At 32.3% G+C, this 12,515-nt stretch overlaps 1 protein-coding gene across 1 annotated transcript in view; it reads left to right on the top strand.

Moving 5' to 3' along the window:
• The window catches only part of NDFIP2 (Nedd4 family interacting protein 2), a 63,751-nt gene extending 51,491 nt beyond the window's left edge, over positions 1–12,260 (top strand). Inside the window, exons 6-8 of the mRNA XM_025925077.2 lie at positions 3,120–3,186; positions 6,244–6,349; positions 8,921–12,260. Coding sequence (XP_025780862.2) covers positions 3,120–3,186; positions 6,244–6,347 — 171 coding nt within the window. The 3' untranslated portion in view covers positions 6,348–6,349; positions 8,921–12,260. The remainder of the gene's footprint in view (positions 1–3,119; positions 3,187–6,243; positions 6,350–8,920) is intronic.
• The last annotated feature ends 255 nt before the right edge of the window (positions 12,261–12,515 follow it).

Below are 12,515 nucleotides of genomic sequence, written 5' to 3'. Positions count from 1 at the left end.
GTTAATGTGATGAGGTGGGGAACTTAAATTCAAAGACTAGAGGTGCTCAAAGCTTTGTAAGGTATATACTAGCATCAAGTTTGATCACCAGGACTGTTTAGTTTCCCTTTATAATAGCGCTACTGAAAGGTACCTGACTGGCTCAGTCAGAAGAGCATGTGACTCTTGATCTCAGGGTCGTGGGTTCGAGCTTCACATAGGTGTGGAGATTACTAAAAAAAAAAAAAATAAACTAAAAAAAAAAAACAAAAACCCAAAACCATAAAATGTGCCTTTAAAAAAAATAAAGTACTGCTACTGAGTTAAGGTTAATGTCATGCCTTTAGTGTATACTGAGAATTGATACAAGAAAAGGATTTTTAAAGATCTTTTGTATAAAGTAATAATGGCAGCCATTCATTGAGTACTTACTATGTTCCAAGCAGAATTTGTTACCAACATGAAATTCTTGACCCCCTACCTGTATCAGTGATGCTCATGACAATGCAGCCATTATATTGACGATGAAGCTAAGAATAAAAAAAAGTCTAATAACTTGCTCCACATCCCATAGTTTGTATGTGAATTAGAAACTAGCTTGGTCCCAGTTCAGTGCATGTTCTCTTGGTTCTGTACTGCCTCTATGACACTGCATTTTGACTTTTATTATAATGCTCCAAACAATAAATTCCCTGTGGAGCTCAGTGCTGAGAGAAAGGGTTTCTCCTAAAAACCTGTTTTATTTTATTAGACAATAAGTAATTTATAAATCATACTGCAGCTTTTCTTTTTGTTTCTGAGTTGCCATGAATCTCAGATTTAATGTAAATATCTTTAGCCAATTCTGGTATTATTTCTGTCTACGGCTTTTGATCTTTTTATTATTTGTTTGAAAATGCATATGTGTTTTGTTAAAAACTAACAACTCTTTTTGAAAGTAGACAGGATGTAAACAATAAAATGCTGGTGTTACATTAATAAAATAAAATTAGATAAATTCCTATTGTCAGTTAATTTATTTTTCAAAATTTGATTTTTGCATCCTGTGATTGGCCAGTCAACATGATGGATTTATTCATTAAAAAACCCAACTTGGCTCAGCCCTGCGACTGTTGGTATCTTAAACATTTTTGCTCACTCAGTAATGAGTTCAAAAGCTCATTAGTTTATCCTTTTTACGTAGTGGACTTTACAAAGTCTCTCTTTGATTTCAAGGTGAAGGTAATTATATTTTTTACCCAGAAGTAAATAAAAACTAACTTTGGTAAATATTTTTGGTGAAGAATGATGATGTTCTTTCTGGTTGTCTCTTGCCTGTTAGTATTATTTATTAAATATATTCTACAATATATTTAAATATTAGTTAAATGTATTGGTTTGCTTCTTTATTTCTTTTCGTTCTTATAGACTCTAAAACCCATATGAAAATCTTTTATTTATAATTAGTAATCACTTGATTAAAAAATATAGTGCAGTCCTACTTTACAAGCTATGTTTTCCTAATTTTTTTACCTCTCCCTTGTACTTATTTTAATGATGTAGGAGTCTGGAATTTGCATCTATAATGGCACTTTAAAAATTTTAATCTCTGAAGTTTTTGAAACTCTAAGCTGAGAATTTAGATTATAGTTGATTTATTAATTATAAATACTTCCTATGGAAATATTTAAGGTTTTAAAAATAGATTTAGATAATCTTTAGTACATTTGCATCCTCCGTAGTGATATTTTTATTACAGTTTATAAGCATTTTGGTTATTACCAAACCTATAGGATTTTTAAAACTGCTTCTGTGGAAAATACCAACAGATAGTTGGAAATAATTATCAAAAAAAGTTGGAGGTAGATACTTTTAATTTCAGACTTGAGGGCAAGTCTCCATTTGATAAAATCATTTTTAGTTAAATCAGATTCAGTTTGGAGACCAATGGAAACAGAGTAGATAAAACAACGTAATTTTCAATAGTTTTAGACTAGGTTATATTACTTTCAACAAACAACTGTTTGCAACACTGTTTAATGCTAAAGGGTCGTAGAGAAGAATTATCTGAAGTAACTCTGAAGAAAATTAGTTTGACTTTTTTTTTTTTATTTTTTTTTTTTCAACGTTTATTTATTTTTGGGACAGAGAGAGACAGAGCATGAACGGGGGAGGGGCAGAGAGAGAGGGAGACACAGAATCGGAAACAGGCTCCAGGCTCCGAGCCATCAGCCCAGAGCCTGACGCGGGGCTCGAACTCACGGACCGCGAGATCGTGACCTGGCTGAAGTCGGACGCTTAACCGACTGCGCCACCCAGGCGCCCCTAGTTTGACTTTTTACAAAATTTTTTTTCAGTAATTAAAATCATGACGTCCAGAGTCTAATCAAGGAAAAGATAGCCGTGTTCATTGTCATCAAACTCTCCCTTCCCATCTGCCTGTTCATATTCTCATTTTACAGAACATATAAAACTGTCTACCGTGGTCACTAATAGGAACTGTTGAAATGCCACTTCAAGGTTCATTTAGCTGTTCTCAGCTCACTGTTGAGAGCTGAATACTGGAGCATCTAGTTTGAAAATAAAAAGAGTCTAATGAGTTGGGGGTCTTTATGTGCCTAGTATTCTTGGCAGTGATTAACAGTAGGGGGTGTACAGAAGGTCAAAAGCTCTTCTTTTTAGAGGTCAGCCGAACATCCCCATCTGATAAGATTAAACTAATGTGGCTTTTGGTGTTAATATCTAAAGCAGCGGGTTGCTGTAGTGTGTTTGGGATAGTAGTTGTGGCTTTGAGAGATTATGAAGAAAGAACGGACATGTGAACTCTTTAATGAGAAAGTTGGATTCAGATACATAGAATTTACCTTTCTTTCTTACAAGCATCTTGAAACTGATTTTTGTTTCTAAAATACTTTGTATAAGTTTGTTAGCTATTGTATAAAAGATTTTAAAGAGTTTTTTCTCCTCAAGTAACTATGTATATATTACATAATGTATTAAGTAATTATGTATGTATTACATAATGTATTAGGCATTTTTTTTTCTCTTTGTGTTAAGTGCTAGAGATTATTTGAGGTACATGATTCTGAAATTGAGGCTGATCTTTCATTTTCAAATTCAGGTACATAAATATGGTTAATATATTTATGTTCACTCCATAGTTTTCTGATTATTTTACTGGATATTTCAATGGACAGTATTGGCTTTGGTGGATATTTCTTGTACTTGGTAAGTTTATTCTTAATTAAATTTCAGTTTAATTTACATTTAGTTTAACTTTGACATTTCCCCAAATTGTAAGATGTAAACCCATTGTGTTGGAACGTAGGTGGTAATAATTTTTCCGTTGTAAAGTTCTCCTGTCCTAGCACTTAAATCATCTAAGCTATTTGGGTAATTATACCTAGCACTCTAGATTTTGGATTTAAAATCCAGAGCCTGTCGATTTAAAAAATCAGTTGTTGGATGATAATTAAATATATAAAACTTGAACACCCTAAAATGATTTTAAAAAATGTCTTCGGCATTTATCTTGGAAAATATACATGCATAATTTCTTTTAACGATCCTAGGAGATGTTGAGAGTAGGATAGTTGTTCTATGCATTTTACTTATTTTTGGAACATTGAAACGTTCTTTATACTTTTGAAACATACCCTGCATTAATCATTAATCAGCCAGGCAGAAGACTTCATGCCTAACGACCCCAGTACTTCTGTTGAGTTTTCTTCTTACAAGGCATGTCTTTTTATTAATATTGATGAATTTTATGGATTTCCAATTTTTGTTGCCTGGTGATTTTCACTTTAGATGTATGGTAAGTTAATCTTAAAATCACATGATGCCTTTAATCCACATTTCAGATTTATTTACTGGCGTGAAGAATATACTGAAGTTCAAAAGCCCACATTTCTCTAGGAACATTATTGTACCAGAAAATAATAGCATTTCAGTAGGTGGCAGTGTTCTCATTGAGTTTTTGTTTAGTCCTGCTATTGGATCTTTAGGATCTTTATGGAAACAAATTCTTGCGATCAGATAAGGTCACTAAAGATCCTGTATTCTTTATTTAATAATTATAGTGAAATTATTCTGCTGTTGTGATTTTGTTAGGGAGCCAGACTCTTACGAGGGTTTAGGCAGTTTTTTTGCATTGTTAATTGTGTTCTGACTGCCTGAATTCTGTGATCGTTATTGAGCTACTTATTTAACAGTGAAAAAAATATATAGTCTATTAGATATTTAAGCATATTAGGTGAGTATAGTTGCTTCTGAATATATTATTAACGATTGGACCTTAGGAAGACAACTATAGGCCTGAGTGGAATGCAGAGGATGACCTCATTTCCACATCAGAACCATAATCTATCTAGCATTTAGGGAAATACGAAAATTTAATCCATGATGAAAATGTTGCTCACACATATACTCAGAAGAATGTTGAGTACATTGTAGAACACTGAGAAATGATAGCTGCTGAATGATTGATTGGTTTCTAGGTATGAATTGGCTTATTTTAGAAAATGGTTGAGCAGAATAAAATATGTCTTAGAAACAGCAGTTTTCATAGACAAAAGAAGGGATTTCACAAATAATTTTGGTTTACATTATTCAATAATGCTTTTACATTTGGATCACAATAGCATTATCTTTGAACAGCATCTGCAAGAGCATGAGGTGGAATTCAGAGTGGGAGTCACAAATGGAAGGAGTTAGGATATGGGAAGCAGATGTGATCAGATTTAGCTGAAATTTATACCACTTGTTTAAGTCATTATTTGTGTATCTTCTATCTTTTTCGTTTATTACAACCATGCTCTTTTTTAGTACTTTGGTTACTGTCTTGCATTTGGGGTACGAATTTAGTTTGGAACTTTGCATTTGTATATATTTGCTATATGTATATATATCTTCTGTTTTTGTTTTGCATCCCCTCCCATTACTAGTTAAATATTTACTGAAGTTAGTAAATGTTTCCCTTAGAATTCTATGCGTAATAAGTATATCAGAGAATTTACTAATAATGCTAATAATGTCTTGCATTTGGGGTACGAATTTAGTTTGGAACTTTGCATTTGTATATATTTGCTATATGTATATATATCTTCTGTTTTTGTTTTGCATCCCCTCCCATTACTAGTTAAATATTTACTGAAGTTAGTAAATGTTTCCCTTAGAATTCTATGCGTAATAAGTATATCAGAGAATTTACTAATAATGCTAATGCTTTTTGTGGTTAACTAATATTTTTCATCTGAAACTTTGAAGCATTTCACAGGCAATGCTTGCTCTCCTTCAATTACTAAGGAGACCTGTTAGCAAATGGCTGTTATTTAAAATTCCTATTACAGAGAATACTAAATAGATATAGTAAGATCTATCCCAAATCATTTAAGAAATCACTAGAGTGGTTGCTTCATAGGTCTTTCCTGATTCTTCTTATGTAAATTTGTATTATAAATTAGTCTTATTATTACTTGAAAATAAGAAGTAATAATTAAAATTATTTATGTAACACACATGTGTTCAAATACAGATTTCACAGATGACAGGCACTTGATATTGCTAGACAGGCTTCTTGGTTTTATCCCACAGTTGTTAGCAAATTACACGCATATATTCCTTCTTGAATACTTTATATTAGCAAATATGTCTTAAGTTTGCTTAGTAGTTGTATTAATTGAAAAGTTTTATATGGGGGTGCCTGAGTGGCTCAGTCAGTCAATCTGACTTCAGCTAGGTCATGATCTCATCATGTATCTTGAATTCAAGCCCCGTATCATCAGGCTCCGTACTGACTATGACAGCCTTTTTGGGATTCTCTCTCTCTCTCCCTCTCTCTTGCTTGCTCTCTCTCAAAATAAATAAATAAACTTAAAAACCCAGAAATTTCTTTAAAAACAAAAAAAAGAAAAGTTTCATATAAAAATGGGATTTCTGTGAGTTGAATCACATTAAATGCATTAGGTAGCTTTTCTATTTAAAGAAATGGAATAAATGTATATATTTTTTATAATTGTGGATTTTCATGGCTGGATTTGCTTTACTTTAATTTAGATACATCTGGACTTAACAAATTGAAAGAATTTTTGGGAGGCAGTAAACTTTTATTAAATTTTTCTAAGATGGAATTATCATTATAATGTAAAATAGGTTATGGAATGAATGGAATTTTACAGATTAAATTCTTTAAGCCGAGAAGATTTTGTTTATAATTGTCTATTTTAAATTTGTGGTACCCCCTCTGTATAAGAACATAATGTATCTGTGATTTTAACCTCTCAGGCCTGCTTCTTTTCTTCAGAGGATTTGTTAATTATCTAAAAGTCAGAAACATGTCTGAAAGTATGGCAGCTGCTCATAGAACAAGGTATTTCTTCTTATTATAGAGGTAAGAAATCTTAACATATTCCCTTCATGTATTCATATTCACCAGATGCATATTGTTTGCACTCATATTGTTTGCTTAAATTTAGCATATTTAATATATTGATATACTGTTAATCAACTAATGAAAATTTAATAAGTTGTGAACTTTTTAAAATAGATTTTAAAAATTGAATTTCTTTGGAAATTTCAATTTTTTAAATACATAATGAATAAGCAAACTTTAAGTCAGACTTTTTACACTTCTTTTTTAAAGATTAACCACAGGATGTAACCATTAGCACAAAATTTAAAGGGTCGAAAAAATAGGACAAGGCACTTACACAGAAGGGATGGGCACTTTGTATAAAACAATGTGGAAGTCACACATGTGTTGAAGAAAACAAGAAACAAATTTGTGATTGGAAAGTAATTTTCTGTGCACTGATCTTAACAAACTAGATCGGAGAGTAAAAGTTGTGTGAAGAAAATAGGAGCTCTGATATTGTTTACTTGAAGTGTGTCAGTTTATACTAATAATGAAGACTTCAACTTGAATAAACGGGAATAAAGAAACGAGCAGGGATTTCTTACTAGTTATCCAGTGAGTTTCTGGAAGCTGTGTGCAACCAGTAGTATCTTCACCTGAAGGGACCTTGTATCTCTATTTTCTATAATAGATTCTTTTTTATTGAAATACAGGTAACATACGATATTGTATTAGTTTCATGTGCATAATACAGTGATTTGACATTTGTATATTTTGTGAACTGGTCATCACAGTAAGTCTAGTTATCATCTGCCACCATACAAAGTTAATACAGTATTATTGACTGTATTCCCCATGCTGTAAATTACTTCCCCATGACTTACTTGTTTTGTAACTGGAAGTTTGTACCTCTTGATCCGCTTCACTCATTTTGCCCCCCTCACTCCAAAACTCCTTCCCCTTTGATAGCCATCACTCTGTTCTCAGTATCTATGAGTCTGGATGTTGTTTTATTGTGTTTGTTTGTTTGTTTGTTTTTTGGTTGCATTTATAAGTGAAATCATGCAGCATTTGTCTTTCTTTGACTTATTTCACTTAGCATAATACCCTCAAGGTCCATCCATGTTGTCACAAATGGCAGTATCTTTTTTGTGGCTGAGTAGTATTACATTTTACACACACACACACACCCCCCACATCTTCTTTATCCATTCATCTATTGATGGGCACTTAGTTTCCATATCTAGGCTATTGTAAATAATGCTACAGTTAACAGAGGGGTCCATATATCTTTTTGAATTACTCTTTTCATTTTCTTCACACAGATAGCCAGAAGTGGAATTGCTGGATCATAGGGTAGTTCTACTTTTAATTTTTTGAAGAAGTTCCATGCTGTTTTCCAGCATGGTTGCCTTAATTTACTTTCCCACCAACGGCTCACAAGGTTTCCCTTTTCTTCATGTCCTTGTTAACACTTGTTTCTTATCTTTTTGATTATAGCCATGCTGACAGGCGTGAGGTGATAATCTCATTGTGATTTTCATATGCGTTTTCCCTGATGTATAGTGATGTCGGGCATCTTTTTCGTGTGCTTGATGGCCATCTGTATGTCTTTGGAAAAATGTCTATTCAGATCCTCTGTTTATTTTTTGATGGGATTGTTTGGTTTTTCAGTTATTAAGTTATACGAGTTCTTTATTTTGGATATTAACTCCTTATTGAATATATGGCTTACAAATATCTTTTCTCTATATACTATTTTTAAAACAAGCACCATATACTTCATGTCTATAATTGATTTGAACTTTTAAAGTATTTGAACTCCATAAGCAAAATGTCTGCTAAAACACTTAACTTCTGTATCTTCCTACAAGTACAAAACGTTCCAAAGTTACTATAACTAAATATCCTTTTTATAAATAAATTGTATGGTTTTTTTATTTGAGCGCTTAAACTTTATAACATGAGTTTTACATTATCTAATATAATTTATTTATTTCTGCTGAAGAGTAGAGTGAATGTAGTTGTATTTCTGGATAATATTAAAGTATACTTTTAAATGTTCTTTTACCTCGGGGTGCCTGGGTGGCTCAGTTGGTTAAGTGTCTGACTTAGGCTCAGGTCATGATCTCACAGTTCGTGGGTTCAAGTCCTGCATCGGGCTCTGTGCTGACAGCTTGGAGCCTGGAACCTGCTTCAGATTCTGTGTCTCCTCCTCTTTCTGCCCCTCTCCCGCTTGTGCATACGCGCGCTCTCCCTTTCTCTCTCAAAAATAAACCAGCATTTTTAAAGAATGTTCTTTTACCTCTACCTAGAAGAGGTCAATTTTCTCTTTAGCCACTAAAATGTCTTTGCAAGAAATAACATTGAGTGTATTGTGATTATCTTGTTTGCATTTTCAAGAGTCTATAATATACATATTTTCTAGATGGTTTTCTATAGAAGCTTAAATGTTGGAATATATTCTGATATATGCTGTTTTATGTCATCTTTACCAAAAGAGCATTATATACTTGATGTACTACTGCTATAAAATGGGTTTTTGTACTATCATTTAGATATTTGCATTTTAATATACTTTAAGACTAATTCTTTCTTTGTCCCTAGACTACATCGACCAGACATTCTTTTCTTATATCAATGTGAAATTTCCAGATCATCTGTAAACCTACAACTTTAATAGAATAGAAGACTACTAAAAGCAGAAGACAAATTAGTGAAGAAAAGATAGATCTTCAAGATTGAATGGCAGGGTGGTTTATGCTTAAAGGCCAATTCTGTTCATTCTCTTAAATATTTATATTTCATTCGTTTTGCACATTTGCATATGTGCCCATTTAAAAGATTTGCGTATACTTGAAAGAGACCGTAAAGTTGTATCAGTAAAGTCCAGTCATATTTGGTCAATCGGTGTTTGGTATAATTGAAAGAGCTGAGTAAAAAACAGTCTTCCAGCATGTAAATGCCATTGACTTTTGACCTGACATTTAGTATAATAAAATGAAATTATTAACCATGTCAAATGCTTTATAGTTTCTGGCTTCTAGATTCATCTAGTAACTCTACACATGGAACATCCTTTGTTATATATAGGTTTTTGAAACCTGCAGTGCTGATTATAGAAAAGCTTTGTCAGATTTGTGAACATGATATTTACATTATTATTTAGCATATTCTTTCTGTAAATAACCATGCATAAATTACTTTCTGCATTGTTTTAGAAACTGTCTGGATATCTTTTAATTTAAAATTAAGTGAACTTAATATATAGAGAAAATTTGGGTGTTAAAGATAGTTTGTTTTAGGACAATTTTAAGCAAATGTGGGTATTCCACATGTCCTTTATAAAAAAAAAAAAAATCTTCCTGTTTTTTTTTCTTTTTAAGGGACATGCCAGTTTTAGGGACTCTTAATTGAGAAGCTTGGTTTTTAGCATTGCCATCTTAGAGATTCTTGGAGGAAGAGATTGTATTAGATGTTCTATTTATTTCATTTAAGATGTTTTTGAAAGTTAATTTTCTGAATAAGATACTCTTCATTTGCGTTTGTCTTTTAAAAAGCCAATAAAAGTATCTTTCAATTATGATTGTAATAATTTTTTCTTTAGAGGTTTTAGTTTGTTAAATGAAGCAAATCAGAACTTGTACTAGTAGCTTCTTGCTTTGATTATAGGATTAACCTATAAAAATCCTATCTTGAATTGAGATATGCAGAATAATCTGTCTTCAAGTTATGGAAACGTGTGGAATATGGGGGTGTGGTGTGTGTGTGTGTGTGTTGCAAGAATATGTGTGTCTGTGACCATTATTACAACTGGAATCTACATTCATAAGCTACTGCCATTTTGCAAATCATTTTATGTCTCATCTGTTTTCTTTTTAGTTATATTTTTGCTTTTGAATGCCAACATTAAAAATGATGGAAATTATATCCTCTTTTCAACTTAAAAATCATTTAATACGGATATATAGAACATACAAAATTGGTTGCTCGTTTATTATTTGACGCTGACTACTAAAAAATACATCTAAAAGTATTCAGGGACATTTTTCCATTTCTGAAAAAAAATAAGTTATACTTTATAACTTCTTTTGTATTTCTCTGTATTTTCTGATTTATTTCATTGTCTTTGATAAATAAAACATGCAGTTTTGTTTTGCTAATTGAGCCTATTGTTTTTCCTCATTCATTCTCCCTGCATGGAATTTCTTATTGTTGATTGAGGTACCTGTGTTACCCCCTTGAGGTCAAACAGTAGCATGGGGTAAAGAAAACAAAATATTTAATTTAGTTGCCTGATTTGGAAATTAAAGTTAGAATGTACTTCTAAGAAATATGATCTAATACTAGATCTCTTCTTTATCTCATATTAAGTTCCTGTACACCTGTACTTGTTTTTTTGTGGTAATTTTTAAATGAAATTAAGCTTTCATACATGGTAATTTTAGATTACTAGATCACCTATCACATCACTTTATTAAAATGTAGTATTTTAGTTCTTGTGGTATTTATACTTGGTTTCTGATTATGGATGTGTCACTTTTGGTCCAACATCAAAAACTTCATTTTCTGTTTGGATTTTTTTTTTTTTTCCCTTTCAAATCTATAAGGTTCAAGTGTGCATGTTGCCGGATGCTTTCTAAGTGGTACAATTCAATGGTAGCCTTAAATCTCATTAGTCAGGGGCATCAGAATATTAGTTTTAAAAACTTAACATTCTCTTGTGGACCTGTGAAATCCTGCACACTTCCCTTCATTTGCTGTGAGCTGGGGTAGAGCAGCTGCTGTTGTGCTTGGGGGATTCTGAACCACCTTTGCACTCTGTCCTGAAGTTCACAAATCGGAATTTGTTAGGATGTCTAAATAATTTTTGAATGAATATGAATCGGGGCTTGGAAGTTAATGTGAATATTTATTAAATTATATTGATTATATTTGAGTAAGCTAGTTATGGCCAGGATAATCCATTTTTATGTATTTATGAAATCAACTGAATTTAAGGTAAAAATACATTTTTCTGTACAGTGTGCTCAGGATCGAATTAGAAATTTGAAATTAGAAGGTCTTATACTCAGTTAAAATAAAAATCTCCGTTTAACAGAGAAAAAAAATACTAATGTCTAGCCTTTTGAGACCGTGAGATACCTCCCTTGCCTTTGAGGTTGTTCATAAATTTTAACCTGTTAGGACAGTAATCACTAATTCCCAGCAAAACCTTTCGTCACAGGAAAAGTGAAATCCAAAAAGTCCAATTGGAGAAAAAAAAAAAAATCAGGGTTTCTTAATTTAATATTTCTTTTTCAACTGGTCCTTTCTGTCCCCCAAAGCACAAACATAACAGTGGTGAATGTGATACTGTATTTAACTGGAGTGACATGTCCTGAGCTTGCTCAGAAACAGTTGTGATTATTTGTTTTCTCAGCTTAAATAGTGCCTCTTCTCTGAAAAGTGTCCTAAAAAGGAGAATAAGTTATATGAACACAGTGTCTATATAGCTGTACCTTTCACTGAGAAGTGACTGCCTAAGCCCACTGCCCTTTGGGAGAAGGAGCTGGCGTATTAGGTCAGGAGTTAATTGTTGTCACAGCCTTTCCTAGCCAGTGCATTTGTCTGGCCTGTAGAATACGCACAGTATCTTTTTTTTTTCTTTCTTTTTTCTTTTTAAATAGAAATTGTATTGGAATGACTCCAGCTTATAGTAAAGAGTAAACAATGAGCTTGTATATTTTAAGACTGCTGTTAAATGTTATGTTAATTGTTTATTAGTTATATAATTCCTCCGACATATGAAATGTTAGTGTATTCTTTTAAAAAATCTCATTCAGGATAAAGTTCAACTGTTAGATGATGATGTGCCAATTATTGTAAGAATATCCTTGCCCATATATAAAACATGCTGACATGTGTTTTACTTGTTAATAAAGTTCTATAGATGTGGAAATGTGAACCTGTGCATCCTTTTGAAAATCAGTTTAAGACTGACAACATATTGCCACCTTGGCCTCACAAAATGGTTATATGGTAGACGTCATTTAAGATGAAAACACCTGGCATGGAATTAGGTTAGAGTGGGGAACAACATTTAACTTGTCACAGTAATTTGTTGGGAGGTGATTGTAGTTTATTTAATTTTAATAAATGCAAAAAAACCAGCTTTATGGAAATAATTTATGTTCATTGCTACTTTGCAAAATATCAGTGG

The sequence above is a fragment of the Puma concolor genome, chromosome A1 (genome assembly GCF_028749965.1).
Source record: "Puma concolor isolate L17-30 chromosome A1, mPumCon1.1.hap2, whole genome shotgun sequence".
Taxonomy (NCBI): Eukaryota; Metazoa; Chordata; class Mammalia; order Carnivora; family Felidae; genus Puma; species Puma concolor.
The sequence above is the reverse complement of the archived record's forward strand: the minus strand, read 5'-3'. Positions and strand labels throughout refer to the sequence as shown.